We start from the raw sequence: 19238 nt of genomic DNA on the forward strand, positions 1-19238 counted from the left end.
ATGATGTGGGTGTTATGTTTACGGTTATAAGTATGTCTTTCAGAGAGTTTACACGACATTGTTCTATCTGCGTTCTTTTACAAATAACTGCAACCACAAGAACGATACAAGTGTCAACACACCGAATATGATAGCAAGCCTTTGAATATCTGGCCAAAACCCTTGCGAATCAAATCCAAATTCCTTCAATATGATAGCTCCAGGAACCTGCAAAAAAAATCAATATATGTCATATTATCTATGCGGCCAAGAAGAAACACGCCAATCTTACATCAATCATTAGCCCAAACTTGTCATCAAAAAGCTTGAGTCCATTGACCTCATTAACAACAAGAGCCTCTAGAGCACAATTAAAGTAACTGGCGGTATTTAGCCAACTCAAATATACAGGAATGGATGGCTTGTTGAGTAGCAATCCTCCGAAAAGCATTTCAAATAGTATTACTACTGTTGCTACCAGACTCGCTGATGCCAGATCGGGTACCATGATGGAGATAAGTAGACATGCTGCCGCTGCTGTAGCGTTGAATGATACCAGCGTCAAGAGGAATTTTAGGAGATATTCGGGAGAGTCGGCTCGAAGGCCTGCCATTTGGTATACAATCAGGCCTAGGAGGATTGGCGGGACGACACGGAGTGGTAGCAAGTCAAACAAGATCTAGGAGGAAAACAAAAAATATTAATACCGAGAGCCTAAGTCGATGTTGACAATAGGATGTGAACTCACTTTGGAAGTGAAGTAGGTGATTGGACTATAATAACCATTCGCACGTTCTCTCATAAATATTAACCTTTCAGATGCAAACAGCTGTAAAGAGGGAAAAATAGGTAAGAACCGTATGCCGTAAGAGTAATGCTTAAGCTTGTATGCATCAGTTCATTCGCGTACCTGCATTGAGCTAAGACATGCAAGAGCAAATACAACACAAACAAAGAAGAAGAGGCCCATACGATTCTGGAAGCTAGGCAAGTCAAAACCAAGTTTGTAGTACATGAGTCCTAATATGATGGCGAGACCCACAGACAATATGTACTGCAGCTTCAGTAATAGCGGGTTTCTATACAAGTTTTTGAAGGTACGACCAGACAATATAAGGAATTGATCCCACCATGATGCTCGAGCAGTATTTGGGAATACGAAGTCGTATATCTTTTGTATTGTTCCAGTGGCAACAGGTGCATTGCTAGGCCGTTGAGCAACAGGATACGGCATAGCGGATGCTTGACCAGTCTGGCGACCATCCGATCCGTGTCCAAGACCATTTCTGTTCTCACTACTACCTGACCTTCCCATCATAAATCTTCCATTAGAGCCAGTAGAAGCCGCTCGTCGCAGCTCACTGAACCCAGTAACAGTTGCAGCAGCTTCAATCTCATTGTGACATTGTCGTGCTATATCCGATGAAGAGTATCCATCAATCAGAAGCTGTAGGTGGTCGGATATAATGGGAGAGCCATTTACTACTGACGCTTGTCGTCTTGCTCTAATAGACGATAGCGACTCACGACCTGCTAATGATGCTTCACCGAGGAGGCCTAAACCAGCCGGTGCAGATGTTGATAGCACGGATCTATCGGCATTCGACGGAGATTTTGGTGATTTCTTGGACGAGCCCTGTCTCGATTTAGATGGGTTTGCACCACTACCAGCCTGCTGGCCTGCACCCCAATCTTCGTCCAAAAGATCATTGAGCGAGTCATCTATTTCATCTACATCCGTTCGTTTCTGTGTCTGTTCGATATTATTAGAGCCAGTAGCAGCAGGAGACTTGGATTTGCTCAGGTTTGTTGATGATAGTTCTCGTTTAGTACTCATTGGGCTAGGATGAGTTGATCGTGCATGTGGAGTAAACAGATTTTCTTCTTGACGAGCACGAATGGAGGATTTCCTCTTAACTCCTGGTCGGCCTGGTGAAGGAGCAGGTGTCTCAAAGTTTATTACAGCATCTGTCGGACTTTGCATTAACGGATTGTTTGAATCTGCATTCATGGTCGTCTCGACAGCATGCATCGTCAAATCGACTGGAGCAAAAAAGGGAGTTGTGAGTCATGTGGAACACAAGCCTTGATTCAAAATTTCAATGAACATACCTAGATAATCGGCAATATTGAAACCTAGAGGACAATCGAAGCCCAACGACGAGAAATGGTCGATAACGAGCTCCTGAGCTGGCCCTGAATAGACTGTTCGACCTTTAGCCAGTAACACTAGTTGATCGAATAAAGCATAGATATTGGATCTGGGTTGATGGATGGTGAATACTACAGTTCGCTGGAAGTTTCGAGCTAATGCTACCAGACACTCAATGACGTTATACGCATTGTACGAGTCCAGGCCAGAAGTCGGTTCGTCCAGGAATAGAATGGAAGGGCTAGTGACAAGTTCACACGCTATAGAGACACGTCGTTTCTCTCCACCACTAATACCTCGTTCCCCTTTACCACCAACACGTCGATTGGCGATGCTGAGAATATCCAGTTCGAGCATGGTTTCTGATACTCGTTGACATTTAGCTTTGTATGACATGGAGCGAGGTAATCGCAACAAAGCGGAATACAAGATGGTCTCATAGACCGTCAGTGTCTCCATCAAGGTCTCTTCTTGATCAACGTACCTGAGCAACAAAAGATGATATCAAAACGCATTCAGACCAAATCAAATCAGCTTGTTGGTTCAATGTCTGTTCTGTACACTTACCCAATGATGGACTTATATTCTTCATCGGTCACAAAATGCCCATTGACTAGAATCTCTCCACCAACAATACCAGCCTTGTTACGCCTGGCTAATATATCTAAAAATGTGGTTTTTCCTGCACCAGATCCACCCATGATGGCCAGTACTTCGCCAGGTCTTACAATACCCTGTACACCGTCTAATACGACTATACGGTCTCCTGTAGCGGATACAGGCTGAGGTGGCAGTCCTTCCGCTACACTGGGTCTAGCAGAAGACTGAGTAGATCCTCCAATAGACAAGAATCCAGCACGAGCTTTACGATCTATGACATAGGATAGGTCTCTAAACATCAAGGTACAAGGCACATGATTCGTCATCATGTTTTGTCGTCGAAGCTCAGCCTGCTGTTCAAAGTCAGGCTCCTCTCCATCAATTGGAAGATATCCCTTTGTATCCTTGTCACCTTGTCGCCCAACATACATAACCGATCCAAATACGACGACAATCAATCCTACACCACCAATTGTCAGTAACACTATGACTAGTGGTGAGAATCCTTGACCAGGTGATGGTCGTTCATATCCTGGCAATTCAGAGTAGTGAAGACATTCACCAGAGTGGCAGCTAAGAGTGATATATGGATCACCAAAGAAATCGGCAATCAACTTGTTCATATTGGGTTCTTCGAATCGACACATTCTGGATGGGGTTGGATTTATATTATCCTCATAACACGAGATTTGGCCAGGACCACGAGGTCCTTCATCCGGATCTGTCATCCATTCTGACAAGTCGATAGAATCCTTTTCTCCACATAACATACGTCCAGGAACGCACTTGCATTGGATGCTAGCACATCTATACTTTGATACGTTTCGGGCATACGTGTTTTCTATTGCAGACGAAGGTTGGACTGTGCAGGGAAAAAAAGGAAGCTTCAAGAAGACTAGATACCTTCAATAAAGTCACAGCCCTCCAAAGCGCAATAAAAGCTCTCCTTCTGATCAATCCAAAATTGGAAGGCACAAGCTGCTGACGTCCTGTTACAATCAACGGTGATTTGTGGAGGTCTCTCCTTCAGCAAATCCAAAATTCCCTGGTCTAATGTATATCGTTTCGAGTTAATCCAACTAGTGACACAAGATTAAAATAATGCTTAATACTCAACTGGTTACATCACATTGCATAAAATTTCTCTTGACTACTTGAGTTCCATGGTAGCAAGTTCCATTCTCTTTTCCGATGACCATAGGGTTGCAAGCATTATCTTGTGTGCAGACTAATGGATACGTACGACGGTGTAAAAAATGAAGAATTCCACAAAGAAATTGCAAGGAGATCAAGTACTTGAATACCATTGCAATTGATTCCTTCCCAGCCCTCTGTACAATCACATTTATCACCAGTACGTGGATGCCGCTGATTCCCATCAGCCAAAGAGTCACATACTATAGCGAAAAGGAAATGGTTACGTACGCGAGCAAAAGCGTAAATATCAATTTTCATGATTTTTGCCACGATCTGACTTGTCAATTTAGTCAGCTGACTTGAGCAAGAGTTCCAAAAAATCAAATGACATATAGGACGAGATATAGCAGTGTATAATTCCAGCAATACAGTAGAAAACACGTACAAGGTTGAGAGCAGTCGTCTCCTCCAAAACCAGGGGTGCAGATACATTTTCCAGAAAATGATGAGCAATTTGCGAAATTGTAGCATTCAAATGCAGGGAGCAGACAGTTGAAGCAGTTTGGATCATCGTTTACAGTGCTAAAAGGGTGTAACTGGCTCGTTGGGGGTATGGATACTAGATGCGCTTGATTGCTGTTGGCAGACACACGTTTCACGTTGCCAGCAATTACGACAAGAGCAACAAACAATAGGGGACTTTTCAACCATCGAGGTAAATCTTTCGACATTTTGCGATCCCCCCAGTCTTCCAACTAGTTCAAATATGTTGAGACGTCGAGGTGTTTTGAGTTATTTGTCGGCAGTTCTTCACAACAGATACACGAAGGTTTGCGGCAAGTCGACGGAAAGCTGACACAATGTTTCTAGAGTATTTACGCGTCAAATTGCACAGAACTTTACATATTATTCGGTCGTTAGACTACATTCTTACAAACATTACAGCCAATACATTAATCAATCCAAGCCTTGGAAGTTGGGCTTCACACATACTACAGACTTTCACGCTTTTCTACTCCAGCTTGGAGGTGGCACGTTCTGGACGTGCCCGACACGTCTCATTATCTGTAGAGCCTGGTGATATGAAGTTTCTTGCAGAAAACACTCTGGCCGTAGAGTGTCTGCACTGAGGCGTTTGAAACAGCTCATTTTTACAGGGAAGCTAGCTCCTACGAATGAAATTAGTTAGAAGGTTTTATATGCGCTAGTGCGGTAGCCTGACATGGGGCACTTCTGTAGTTATTATAGCACAGGTCAGTATCCTACCTAAATTTCGGCCAACCTTCAAGTCAATGTGTAAACGAAGCTGGTGTCTAACTTCAAATTCAGGCACTGATATGCTCTGCACAGCAGTCGTGGGTACCAGAAGATCCACGTCCAACACTATTCTGTCGTTTCGACCCTCCTGATTCTTCCACACCCATTTCGATCCCAGATCTGTAGTTCGTGACGATGTTAAGGCAAACTGAGTGTCTGGATTCAAGTGTGGAACAGATCCTTTTGATAATTCAGTTTGTTGCATTTGTTGTAGCACTATATTAAGCGACGACACCTCGGAAGCATCAGCTCGACTGGGCCAATGCAAGAAACATGTGGAAGGCACCTCCCGTTGCCACTGAGGTTGACTGAGTACTCAGCTAATACGAAAGTACATTAGAAGAATTATGCCTAGTAGATATATCACAATGAATTGGGTTTGCACGTGGTCTTTGTAACTTGTCACTATTCTAGCGCAAAGCTCCATTCCTGATATATGTTCGTAATTGTCCAACGTCATGCTCCTTACTTAACCAAATTTCAAACCTTTGATACTCACCACAAATGAGGAGTATCAATCAACGCCAACGACAGCACGCGCTCAAATCTTTCCACACGATCAATCAATACAACATCAACGCTGCCCTTCCAACGACTACGTGATTCTAGCTCGTGAGCTTCCGCCTTTAGCTCATAAGTAGTCTGGACCTTTAAAGATGCGTTTCGAAGGTTAATGAAGAATTTTTCACGTAGTTCAACAAAACAACGGCATAAGATTAAATCCAAACCCGTTCGTGCCTACTTTCACGTGCCCATTACTAAAACTCAAAGAGGCTGGCAAATGTTCACCAATTAGTATGTTGAATGGTATAAAAGTCGACGAAGCATAAGAACCCATCATCACTACTCCTAAATCCTTTTGGATCTTTGCGTGATAATTTCCAACTTTTGTAGCCACGTCAATAGAAACATCTTCCGTTCTTCAACAATCACGGTCCTGCGTATAAGCGTGACACTGATATTATACTTTCTTAATGCTCTAGGCGCCGTCAGACTGCATGCGGTATTTCCCTGGATTTCTACTACAGTGTAATCGATTCCTAAATAGCCGAGCTGGCACTTGAGACTGCTGAATTGTCAATTGTAAGGGTGAAATTTGTCCAAAACTGGCCACTTTCCGGGGCACTCCACTACTCATTTCGGTATTTTATGTTCATACACATCGTAGTTATTCCAAGGCTCATGGTTGCATGTAAAGGCTCTGATGAAATACAGAAACCACTGCTGTTGACTCGTTCCAAGGAAGTAACAAGTCCATCAAGACATAATGCTGAATGCGTCAAGTTAACATACTCTGGGAGGTCGTTGTATAAGATGTCCTTTCCAAAGTCTTCCAGGTCACCGTGATGATTGAATGGAATCAAACACGCAAGAAATGATTCTGACACCAGGAGGCTACAAAAGGGACAATTCAGTCAGTCCGGAATGCTTTTGTGAAGCCGTTACAGCGATTCCTTTGTCGTTTTACTTTCAAGCTGCCGTGGGGACGTCAAGGACGAGGTGTCAATCAAGCCAAGTCTCATAGGCACATTGAACCACGCCAATTGAAAATTTCTTGGTGTAATGCTGATGAAGTCGGGTTTGGCATTGCTTCAGATCCCAGGCCATTAGTTGGGAGCTAGCCTTATAGTAGTTATTGTTCGTTTTGAGCAATCAGTGAAAAGTTCACGATAACGAGGAACTATTCGTGGATGTTGATACTTATTCATAATATCTTTTCTACAAAGCAAAGGTTTCCACCTATATTTCTCAAGCAAGCTCAGCCCTCCGCACGTATTTATAATTTTCAATTCATATAGTCAACCATGGACACACCACTCCTTCACCATTGACTCAACCATCAATTCTGCAACATCAAGTCATATAGTCAGCCAGGGACACTCTACTTGTTCACCATTGGCCCATTCAACAAAGTTTGCACCATGCCGATTGCGCAAATGATTTCTAAAGTACTCTTTACAAGTGTAGTCGCATTATTGCATATCAAGTATTTCCATCGGATAACTAAGTGGTCCTTATCGTGGTGACGAGCCACGTACGACGTGCAGCGGGCTACAAATTTGCATAGAGCGCACTAATAGGTATTGGAATTGTATTGTTGGTATTAGTATGGTTGGTAATAGGTCCGTATTCGTCGTGGTCTGTATCATCTTCATCCTTGTCTTCACCGAAAGCATGCTCTTTGTCGTTATTATGGTCGTGTCCACTATCTTCCTGATCATCATCATCATCATCATCATCATCATCATCATCATCATCATTATTATCGTCGGTCATGGGATCATCCTTGTCAAGAGTAACATCGGCATGGTCATCATTATTATGATTGGTATGATCATGAGTTGAGCAGATTGGGTAAGCATCTCGTTGGCAGTCAAGCTGTGGTTTACTGGAAGAGTCTGTCCGAGTAAACGATGATGGTTGATGAAAGCAGACACTGCTATTACCGGCACTCTCTGCATCGGCTGAGATGGATTTAGAGCCTAAGTCAACTTCGGCTTAACAAAGGATGCGTAGGAATGAAGGGAAAGCAACAGAGACTTGGCATAGCATCGATGCGGTCGACATTGTTCAATTCAATCTCGGGAGGAGATGATGATGAAGATGATGATAATGATGATGCCGTATTGCAGCGATACCTTGGTGTTGAAAGGGAAAGCCGATTTGAGCTGCAGTTTGAAGTTAGTTTGGTCAGAGACGAGTGACAATTTTCAAAGAGCAAAAATGTAGCCAAATACCAAATACCTCTTCGGTCTGGATGGCGTTGCAAAGATGTTGTAGTCACTGGTGGTGAAAGTGTACATTTGTGTACAGTAGCTCTGTGTCTATTGTTCGTAGATCAAAGAAAAGAAGTTTGTAGTAATTGATCAGAGAAATCTTCTTTGCCCTGTATTTGGTGGTGTTGGATAATCACTTTCGTGATGATAGGCGTAATATGATGTAGATCTTTGGGTTTGTGGTTGTGGTTGATGTCGACAGCATTGTGTTTGTACAGCAACGAGTGAGCATGTCGTCAAAATGTTCAGTTGAGTACAGAGTAGATCGTACATCGTAAGTAGCCTTCGATGCTACGAAATCATTGAAAGAATGGCCATGGAGTTCCAGATTTTTGCAAATACCTGGATCTTTTTCATAAGCACTACATCAGACCTCATCTCCATAGTCTGCGTGTTTCCTGGGAATCTACATTTCTATATGATGAGCTGCTTCGCTCTGGTTGGGAAACTGCTGTTGTCTCAGATCTTGTCACACATGATCACTTCGAAGTTTTTGGTCGACCGGAGGTAGGCGCAAGCTATTACAATGAGGAAAGAGGACATTACAAGTATGCAATGATACAAGTTTTGTTTTCGATGAATCCCCCAGGAAGGCTCTCTGCCTCTGAAGTGTGCCTTCATGTTCAGTGATTCTTCGGTCGATGACAGTCAAAAGCGAAAAACGAAAAAACACATCGACCTTCTGAAAGCGTACGAGATTGCAAGAGACCCGCATATTTCACCTCGTCATTACCAAGGTTGCTTGAAATGAACGCTCCCGACGCTTGGGGTAACAGATATCTCAATAATTTAGGGCAAACAAAGAAAAAATGGCAGATTACCTCTCATATCGAGTTTTGGTAAGAGCGAGTTCGAATATGAAGATCATATCATTGCCTTCATATCTGTCTTTCATCCGCTATATATACCATTCACCAATATACTGACTGTTCCCACTCGTTGCAGGCCAGATTGGGACGGGAAGGCAAAAATCGATTATAGAGTGGTTGCAAAGTGCCTGCACTGCTCAAAGTACTGGAAGCATCCTACATTCAGAGAGACTGGAAACGAAGGTCTCGGAAAGCTGGGAAAGCTACCTCAATGTGAGTCGGTCTTACAAGTCGTACCACCACCACTTTTTCTTTGAACGCCTAGAACGAACGCAATGCATAACGATACTCATGCCGATATTCATTGTTATAGACAATATTAGCAACATACTAGTACATTTGAGTCATGTCCATGCTATCAATCCAGACAGTGTGTATCCTGGTCAAAGTCAATGAGCCACAACAAACTCTGCTAAACCTTGTCAATTTTAGGTGGAGAGGAGGCAGAGTCCGAAGGATCGATGATAACTGGTAAGCTCGCATGCAACAAATTAACTAGATTGAATCTCATACCCTTCTGTTTTGATAGCTCCAAAGCCACTTCCAAGTAATGTCGTTCGCTATTCTATCAATAGGTTCCATGACTAACCTCGTTTTCCTTCCAAAAGTTCCAGCCGCTCCACCCATACAAGCCTATACATATCAACAACCAGTTCCATCCGCTTTTTATACACCATCCCTCCCATCATCACGTGTGTCTGTGCCAGAAAGTCGAGTGCCTTTATCTATGCCATCCAAGCTTCCAGATTGGGCACATTACAAGGATCGAGTATGTGATTATAGGTCTTTTGAATGAATTGTTATTTGACGCCTCCCTGTTGTACATAGGAATCATCCACCAAGAACTTTTTCGAGTTCTTCAAACAAAAGCACCTTAACGGTGAGGATGAGGTCAATCGTCAGTCATGGGTAGAGGCAATCAACACACTGTTGAAATTCAAACCTATGGATTTCACATTTTTTGTCGCTGATGTATTATTTCTACTGCGACAGGTAAAACTTTGGATTTTTCAAACCTTCCTGTTCTACCATCTCATCCTTCTCAACAATTATAGAATGAATGGGAATGGGGAGCATTTCTCGGAGACTGGAGCTTTGACGAGTTGAGCCAAGCAATCACTCGTGCTGAAAATCCTTGTGCCTTCTTCACTGATATGTTGCAGTGTGGCTTCGCACCAACTGGCGTAAGTTAAGGCTTGGTAGTTGATTTTTCAGTAATCTAGTCTACTGCATCTAGCCTCCTCGCATTAATATTCGATGTGATACTTGAAAGCTGAACAACTCGTCATGATAGAATGCGCATGTTCTATCTGACAAGCTGAGACTACAACCTTGTCCGTCAGCTCATCAGCTAGCAACAATATTCGAACGTGTCAAATCGGTTCCAACATGGACCAAATTTGTCTGTTTATTGGCAGTTCGTGTCTGCTGGCAGATTGGGTAAGACTGTTGTGTTGATACTGTGTTGATACTGCACAAGTGCTAATTAGACGTTTATTCCTCCTTTGGCAGAGTGTACAGTGAATCTTCGTATCCTCAACAGCCTACTCAGCAACCATTTTTATACTCATCATCCATTCCCCCACCACCAATGCCATATGTAAACGGTCAGTCACACACGAATCCAGTCGTCCCTATATCCCCTGCTCCTGGTATGATGGAAGCCGCAAACGAATATATGCCCCCCAAGGCCACAAATGATTGGACTGGGAATTACAATACCCATGGCGGGAGTTACAACAGCAATGTCAACAACATTCACGCCAATAGCAGTAACCACAACTTCAACATGTATGATCCAACCTCTACCCCCAACTTCCAACCGAAATATGATAGTAGAATCCCTGAAGACTTCGAAACAAATAATACTGCCTCCAACCACCAACCGAAATACGATAGTAGAATACCGGAAGACTGCGACGAGACCGAACCAGATATCGAAACAGAAAATATCGATTCAAGTTTCCAAGCCAAAGCAGTCGACAGAAACGACGAAGATTTCGTCGCTGCTGGTATACTGTCGAAATTATTTGAGAGTTCCAAGAGCCAATCCGAGTCTGGTATATTGTCGACATTACGCGAGAGCTTCAAGGGCCTATCCGAGTCCGCTGCCTCGCATAACAGTCCATCTAGCGTCCTGCTCCCAAGTCGAATTGTTCGAAGTGTTGTGGATACAGGGTAAGCTAGTGCCAAATACTTGAAATAGTTTGCTTCGATTGAATCTAACATATTTCATAACAACTAGCGGACCGACATTGAGGTTGCCAGAACCTCCAACTACCCACCGCATGCCAATCATAGATAGTGATTCTGAAGAGACTCCCAATGGAGGTGACAAGGCAAATGACTCTATGGAGGTGGATCCTGCTTCATGCAAGAAAGAAACTGTCGATTCCACAGATAATACACCGAGAAGCCAAAGTTATAACCAAGGAGAAATTGTGGACTCGCCTCCTCACCACTCTTCTGATGATATGGAAGAGGATGAAGGACCAGATGTACATGATGCGCATGATGCACATGAGCAGGAAACTTATCGTCGAGTCCGTAAGTAGAGCCAACGTTCGTGCTTTGAAGTTATACAGCGACTGACGCATATTTTACCAATTGCAGGACCACGACGAGAAGCAGCTCATGCAGCAATTTCAGATGCTATGGCCTATCGAGAGTAAGACAAAATGCAGTTGAGGTGTTTTGAGTTGCTAACGCTCAACTGGTTTTGTGTTTATAGTGAAGCTGCTGGTGGTGGTGCTAGCAGGGGCAAAAGCAAATCCTCGAGGTACCATTGTGAGATGTGCAATTATAGCTTCACCAGAGGATCCGACTTGAAACGTCATATGACTATACATGGTGTTGGCAAACCACAGTATCCGTGTACCGTCTGCAACGTATCATTCACGAGGAAGGATAACCTCAATGCTCATATGCGAAGGAAGCATAACGGTTGAAGTTATATAGTAGCAATTTTTCGCTGTACTCTATTGAGATTTATATATACAAGATTTAGGGAAAAATCGCGTCCCTGTTGCATTCGCGGTTTTGCAAAGTCAACCACCGCTAACGGGACACGTCGCGGCTCGTTGCACAAGCTGATACACTGGAACTAACACTCTCATTGTGGACAGTGTGTCAAGCAACTGCGTTTGGTAAGGCTTTCGAGAGTTTGTGTATGGATTGAAAAGCTGTGAGTTTCAAACGCGAACTTGAACGACTTGGAGATACCAAAGTAAGAAAATCTGCGAACTTCTGACTGTAAAGAAGTTTCAGCAAGCTTGGCACTGGATTGTTTGGGCACATGTGCATCGAAAACTTGCAACATTTCGACAGTTTCGTGAACATCACTAAAGCTCCTCTTTCACTTCAAACTTAGTGAACAGTCGCTGACCGAGTCCTTTCATATTGCTCTCGGACTGATCCAGTTCCCTTCTTGCTTGAGAGATTCTGACTGGGGTCTGACTCGGCTTACGTTGCTCTCATTAGTTTCATCGGCTTCTCTTTTGAGCGATCTAGACTGATATGGCAGATCCTTTAGAGGTTATCATACAAAACAATCTGCTCTTCAATGCCATCTGCAAGAAATTCCCACATTACATATCAAACATCCACGTGAATGATTGGACTTTATGTCTGCCAGCTACCTCAATCCAAGCCAATTCTATCAGTGAGGAGTTTGTCGCAAGTGAGTGCAATCCTGGAACAGATTGTCCTCATAAGAAGCGTGTGATTCAAACCTCTTTTATTTCTTTTAGCTCATGTCTTGAGACCAACATACAACGAGGACGAGTACACAACTGTAAACAATAAGCAGGTTTATTTGCAGGACGGGACTATTCGAACTGGACAAGGATTTCCTGTTGAAAGAATCTCTCACGTATTGGCGGATATTCTATACCGAGACGACATTGTGAAACCCATCAATGTTTATCTAGTTGACGTCCCGTTTATAAAGCCTGACGTAGAGGAGATAGACTATCATCTGGCTGAATCGGCAGCAACATTACCGATTCTACTCAGAGAAATCAGAAGCGATGTGGAGCTCAATGAGATTGATGGAGCAATTGCTCAATTTAACGATCAAGTGATTACTCTGACAGAACTGGATGCTTTACTTGCTGAGGTAAGTTTCAGAGGCGGCGAGCAAACTTCTTCCGCGTATCTGACCGTTGATTTGTTGTAGATCAAGAAGCTGCTTGGATTTTGCTTCGAGAGAATTGCCTGTCTACATGAACGAATAGAGCCACTTCTTCATCGTCTAAATTTATCTGTAGACACACTCTATCAAGTCACAGAAACTTACGTGATGGAGAACACGTATGAAGTTTGCTACTTCATACTACAAAGGGCTCATCGTAACGAGGATGCCGACATGGCAGACGCTTTGAGTCGAATACAGCATCTTGATATCAATCAGATGGGACTGAGATTCAACTATGGGAAAAACGTCGTCGCTGCTGTCACAGAATTCAAGTCTATATCGCTACTGCGTACGCCGTTTGAAAAAATAAAGAAATTGATGAGGAGCATATACGCTCTGACTGGATCAGGTAAGTGTCGTGACGAGTACCATTCCCATTTTCGGGTGATATTCAGATCCGCTTTGCAACTATTAGATCCAACGATGACTAGCGACCAACTTATACCCTTAATGATCTTTATGTTGATACGGTCGAATCAAGTAAATCTTTTGTCCACGTTATATTATATGAAGACATTCATCTTCGAGCACGATATTATATCAGGAGAATTGGGCTACGGATTATCCACATTGGAAGCTGTGATTTCTTACATCACGAATAATAAAGACAGTTTGGCCGATCTGTCTATAAAGAACCTTGCTTTCTGGGGTGCTGTGATTAGTGGCGATGTCGAAGAAGTAGGACGAATGTTAGATCTAGCAGGATATTCTATAGTATCGCAACAGTCGCTACAGTCGCCCCCATCACCTTCGAAATCGTCGTTTCCATTCCAGGAAGACACGCTCATGTGGGTCTCCGTCGTAAATTCTCGAGATTTTGATGGAAATAATGCGTTGCTCTTGGCTGCTCAAAATCGTCAATTGCCTGTAGTATCTACATTATGTCAATCTTATGTGGCGTGGAGAACCTACTTGGAAGATGCAGCCATAAATCTGAACGTCCGAAGAATTTCCAGCGAATATCAACATCCTGGAAATCCTGATACCTACAACTATACCCTAAATACATCCCTGCACCTCGCTGTTATCTTAAATGACTTCGCTCAGGTAGACTTGTTGCTCGCACAAGATGCGAGCATAGACAAAAGCAATGAGAATGGAGAAACGCCACTTATTATAGCATGTAGACTGCAGAATATAGAGATGATTGATAAACTAATTCAAGCAGGAGCCGATGTAAACGCTGCCACGTCAAACGGCACGACCTGTTTACATCTAGCCAACCTGGAAATGGTCCGTTTGCTTCTATACCTCCCGCATATAAATCCGAATATAAAAAACCTTGAAGGTTTGACGCCGTTACTGTACCATTGTCAACACGGACGACAACCGATCGTCTCTGTGCTTGTCAAAAACCCAAAAGTCGATATAAATAGTAAAGATCTAGGGCACAGGACAACTCTTCATCTATGTTGTTTCCGTGGATACTCTGTCTTGGTCGAACAGATTCTGTCTCGTGGGGAAGAAGTGCTTGTCGATGAGACCTCACTCAAGGGAAATACTGGCTTGCACGCAGCAGCAGATGCTGAACACATAGAGATTGTTTTGATGCTCTTGCAATTTGGAGCTGATCCTGTAACTCAGTGTCATTTATATATTCCCAATGCATATTTGGTTAACTGATAATCTGACCTTCTTGCATCACTTAGACTGTTAGGAATCTGCAGGGCAAAACCGCTGCTGATCTTGCCAAGAACGAAGATATACGAGAGCTATTAGACGATTATTCTCTGTTTCGTTCTGGAGAGCATAAACAGCAAGAACGGGTAGCTTCTGTGGCAAGAGCCATTCCACTGCTGCACGACAAAATAGTGCTCGTCGTCAAATCTGGACTTTATCCCGATATATCGTCAATTACCACTGTACATAGAGAACTACAAGACTTTGCACTCTTAAGGCAGCAACTGCTAGTAGAGCGGCCCGAAGCATGTCTGCCAGAGCTCAAGGACCTCGTGAATCATCCTGCATTTGGCGTTGGTGTCAAACCCGGCGAAGGATTGTCGCAACGACAACTCCGACGTCTTGTCAGACGTTTGCATAGATTCTTAAACTTCTTACTCCAACATCCTGTATTCAGACACTCAGAACTCGTATGGGAATTCTGTGTTGTCACAGACATTGAAGTAGATATGATACTATCCAGGACAAAACTGAAGGTAGAGCATGAACAGGAGCAGGTCGCCGATACAGTATCGCCTGTAATCCGGGATTTAGAAAACGACACGATATGGAGAAATGCGGATACGACTCTCTCGATGCTAAATATTGATGTGAAGCAGACAGGACTTGCTGCGAAGCGACTTGGAAAGGCTCGTAAAGGTAGGGTTGTTTCTGGATTTAGTGCGTTCCCATGAAATTTGAGATTGTTGACCTTTTCCTATTTTAAACCCCAGATATGTCGAATCAGATACGAACGTTACGATGGCATGTTGGCCGTCCATCGTCTCTCATACTCGAATCTAGCATCAAATCTTCGATGGTAGATTTGATGCGAAAAGTGACAGACGTGATGGGAAAGCAGGTAAGGAGAGCAAAGATCGTCTGAGCACACATATCTACTCGAGCCTCCATTCCATCCTAGACCTACTCCCATCTTCTAGATCTAAATCGTTCTTTCGTAGAGTTTGGAAGATGTATGGGATATCGGTGAACCCATATACGAATCGCATCATGATTTCGGACTGAACGTGTTGAAGAAGCACGAAGATCGTGTCCACACATATACAGATGCTGCCGCAAAAGTAGCAGCTCATGTAACTACCATCTCTCGATTGGAAGCCGTACCAAAAGCTCTTGGGTCCATGATACCGTCCATCTTTACGGGATTTTCCGACGATGGTAGAGCCAAGCGACTGTCTGAAATGTACTTTCAGCTGGAATCTCTTCAACAGGCCGCAGATAAGACTGCATCTTTGCTAAATCATGGAGACTCGCAGTTGATTCAAGAATTGTCTTTTTTTCACAAGAAACGTGCCGACGATATTATTCGTAATCTTCAAAATTATGCTTCACGGCAGCTAGCTGGTGAGAGAACTGTCAAAGACGCCGTCACAGATGCCATAAGATCTTTAGATGGTTATTCAGCCACGAAGGCTCAACAAGCCTCTCGAGTATCTATAGTAGGAGCAAACACAGACGACCTTATTATAAGACAAGAGGAGCCTAGTGAACGAATTGAAGAGATGGAAGAATCCTTTAATGGATCTGGCGCAAATACTCCATTTACCGATGAATAGAATAGATTAGTAGTAGTAATGCAAACTGTATTATTGACATGTAAATATTGTAAACGTTATATATATATAATTGTGGCATGATGGCTCAAGCTGACTTGCCATCACTATTGGATTCTGGAGCTGTGAGCTGATACTTCCATCCCTTGATAGGTGGAGTCTCTGTTGGCACCCTTAATCTGCGAGGAAATACCAATACAGGCTGTGGCGATTGTGCATCGCCTTCAGCAGTAGTATTGTCTGGGGTGCTAGTTGCTGGATGTAGGTTTGTTCCTCGTTCAATACGATTATTTGCTACAGCACCTTCAAACAATCTAGAATCTATAGACTGTAGAGCTTCCATAGCCTTCCTCATTGCGGTATATTTCCTCTTGACCTCATCTACGATGGCGTGCTTCTCATCCATTTTCTTTACAGCCCATGCCCGTTCAATGGTGTCCTTGACGGGCTTAATATGGGCTACATCCATCTGTGGAGGCAGTCCATGAGGCATGTGGGTCGGTTTTGTGGTTTCTGCATATAATATATCTCTGATGGCTGCTACTCTCTTGTCTGTGACATCGAGCTTTCGTGCTTTTTTGCTGCTTGACGATGATGTTGTTGAGTCGTATCTGTACTGGGAAAGGAGGGCCGTGCATCTCTGCATCTGACGGCGACCTAGGCTATTCATTATGTGCGATTCGTGGGTTAAATATGAGGGAGATGCTGATTGCTATCTCGTTTGTGTTTTCTGAAGAATAAGCAATATTCATGGGCCAGGAATAACAGCGTGGTTCAATATCGTGGCGTCTATATAGTTATGCCTTTAAAGTCGACAGGATCATAAAGTGCAGAACAAACAAGACAGAAAGTTACAGATTTTTACGATGCTGATTCAAAACCTGCTATCTACAGCAAATGTTGAAATTTGGGAGGGCCAAATCTTTGACCTTGAGTTTCCTCGTTGCTGAAATCTCTGATTTATCCTTGAATCGTCTGTCAGACGACAGACGAGACTCTTCTTTTTGAACAACGCCAAAAATGTCAACGGTTGCATGAATTCACGAGGAAGGCAGGTCTATTCATGATCGAAACGAGCTGCAATTGATTTGAATATGCAATCTACGCGTGTTGGCTTCTCATTCTCGTCATTACCCATCGTTTGTCCCCTGCGCCTCTCAGCACCGCATATATGGCTCGTACTACGTTTTCAACAAAACCTCTCTAGCGACGTGTCAGTCTTGGAAGGGTAGAGTAATGAGAATGAATTCAGTTTTGTCTATATCAGAATCTATGAATCCAGTGTCTGCTATTTGCCAAAAGTATTTAGATCTGGAGGAACTCAACCCCAGGCGAATACGTGTCAATGGCAGCCAGTAAGGTTCAGTTCGCGTCAAAACAAAACGATTTACATGGAAAATTGTATTTGATAACATTGAAGGAACAGTTTATATATGTTCATACATATGGTATTATGACTTGCTTAACTCGACAATTTTCTCTTGCCAGGTGCACAAGGACAAAGTTTGAGGACGACGGAGTGAAATAGAGCAGACGACGCTTGAAACATTCAGATACCGCGTATACACATCCATAAGATAAGTTTACATACGTTTCATCATGCCAAGTAATCGTCAAAGCTCTACTAGTAATCCTCATCGTTCCCCTCTATAGAGGGAAGACCCATAAGAAAGCGAAGAATGAAGTCCCCAGGCTACAAGGAGTGGCCAACATGGCTATGGATATGAATATTGTTTGCGGAGTCGAACCCCTATAATGGTATGCCTCTTGATGTTCTCTGCAGCAATCATTACATTCGCTGCTTTTAGAGTAGGATTCGAAAGTCGAAGAGTTCAACAAGCTCCTCCAATCCAAGACGATAGAATGCATACCAAGTTCGATGACGCCAAATCACTTGTTTCAATCCACAGTTGGAGACCCTTATGCGCCAGAGGAGAGAATGACATATGGACTGACTTCCGATTAAAGACCATTTGGGCCCAGGAGGCAGCGTCGTATGACGTCGTATGTAGTAAAGATATGCCGTATCCATTGGATGGTCCATTTACTTCAGCAGTAGCACGCCAAGTAGCAGCTGAAGATGCCGTAGTCATAGTATTCGAGCGACCCAAGAACCTCTGGTTTAATTGAGTTAAGTGTGTGTACTCTCGGTTCTCAGAGATATGCCAATGCGATTGTGGATGCATTGGGCCACGACATATTTCAAGGAACTGTCTTGTCGGTTCGAAAGACCTTTGATTATCATAAATCCCTTGGGAGGGAGCCAAAGGTATCCAAATATGTGCGTGAGCTCTATCCACACCTGGCAGACCCTGCAGCAGGGCCATTCACACCTCTCGTGCTTGACGACAATCGCAAAGTCTGGAGAGATTATAAAGAGTTTGTCATACCAGTTCGAAGGGTTCCAGACATATTGTGGGACATTGATTGTGAGACCATCGCCAGAAGATTCGAATATGTCTACGAAGAGTTCTTCAATAGTCAAGATCGTCGAAACTTGTTATGGATTTGTGAAAGGAATCAGCTAGCATATTGGATGAAGCTAGTACCAGCAGTAATTAGAATAATTTGTCGTCATTGAGGTGGGAAGGGTGGGATACTCAGTAGCGGATACGTCCGAGTGCGGAGGTATTGCTGGTTGAAGGGGGGACCGTTCTAGATCGTTTCACTTTGCTGCATATATTTGTGACACTAATGGTTGATTCCTTTAGTCTTGTAGAGTTTAGGATCCAAATCAGGTGTAGCTCTGAAGACTTTGGCTATTGTTGTAGTGGCTTCGTCCGAGAATCGAGGTATTGATGCTGGATGAGAGATGTGTCAAACTAGCTTTTGCGTTTGCCGAAACTGGTGATTGCAATATGGCAGAGTCCTCGTTGTTGTAGTGGTGGAGAGTGCTTTGGCTTTTTCGAATTCGCAGCTCGTCAGAAGCCAAAAGATTCTAATGCGGCCAACGCCGGTTCTCAGCCCGGGTATAAGACA

At 43.4% G+C, this 19238-nt stretch overlaps 4 protein-coding genes across 4 annotated transcripts; 2 read left to right on the plus strand and 2 right to left on the minus strand.

The window, feature by feature from the left end:
* Positions 1-63: 63 nt before the first annotated feature.
* On the minus strand, positions 64-3944 carry SmJEL517_g05000 (uncharacterized protein; the record flags this gene model as incomplete). The annotated part of the gene is made up of 8 exons (XM_031170928.1): positions 64-207; positions 272-658; positions 728-808; positions 890-2022; positions 2092-2615; positions 2699-3572; positions 3635-3810; positions 3886-3944. The coding sequence occupies 8 exons, from the start codon at positions 3942-3944 to the stop codon at positions 64-66; spliced, it is 3378 nt and encodes a 1125-aa protein (XP_031023088.1).
* Positions 3945-8709: 4765 nt separating this feature from the next.
* On the plus strand, positions 8710-11779 carry SmJEL517_g05001 (uncharacterized protein; the record flags this gene model as incomplete). Its single annotated transcript, XM_031170929.1, has 13 exons — positions 8710-8801; positions 8908-9044; positions 9145-9201; positions 9264-9302; positions 9361-9378; positions 9440-9600; positions 9660-9824; positions 9887-10015; positions 10126-10271; positions 10344-11009; positions 11077-11378; positions 11445-11499; positions 11563-11779. 13 exons carry the CDS (start codon positions 8710-8712, stop codon positions 11777-11779), a joined length of 2184 nt encoding a protein of 727 aa, XP_031023089.1.
* A 568-nt stretch (positions 11780-12347) lies between these two features.
* Positions 12348-16262, plus strand: SmJEL517_g05002 (uncharacterized protein; the record flags this gene model as incomplete). Its single annotated transcript, XM_031170930.1, has 7 exons — positions 12348-12510; positions 12581-12948; positions 13009-13375; positions 13442-14601; positions 14676-15345; positions 15420-15547; positions 15648-16262. 7 exons carry the CDS (start codon positions 12348-12350, stop codon positions 16260-16262), a joined length of 3471 nt encoding a protein of 1156 aa, XP_031023090.1.
* Positions 16263-16347: 85 nt separating this feature from the next.
* On the minus strand, positions 16348-16929 carry SmJEL517_g05003 (uncharacterized protein; the record flags this gene model as incomplete). The annotated part of the gene is made up of 1 exon (XM_031170931.1): positions 16348-16929. One exon carries the CDS (start codon positions 16927-16929, stop codon positions 16348-16350), a length of 582 nt encoding a protein of 193 aa, XP_031023091.1.
* Positions 16930-19238: the final 2309 nt, after the last annotated feature.

Source organism: Synchytrium microbalum, assembly GCF_006535985.1.
Source record: "Synchytrium microbalum strain JEL517 chromosome Unknown SmJEL517_scf0040, whole genome shotgun sequence".
Lineage (NCBI taxonomy): Eukaryota > Fungi > Chytridiomycota > Chytridiomycetes > Synchytriales > Synchytriaceae > Synchytrium > Synchytrium microbalum.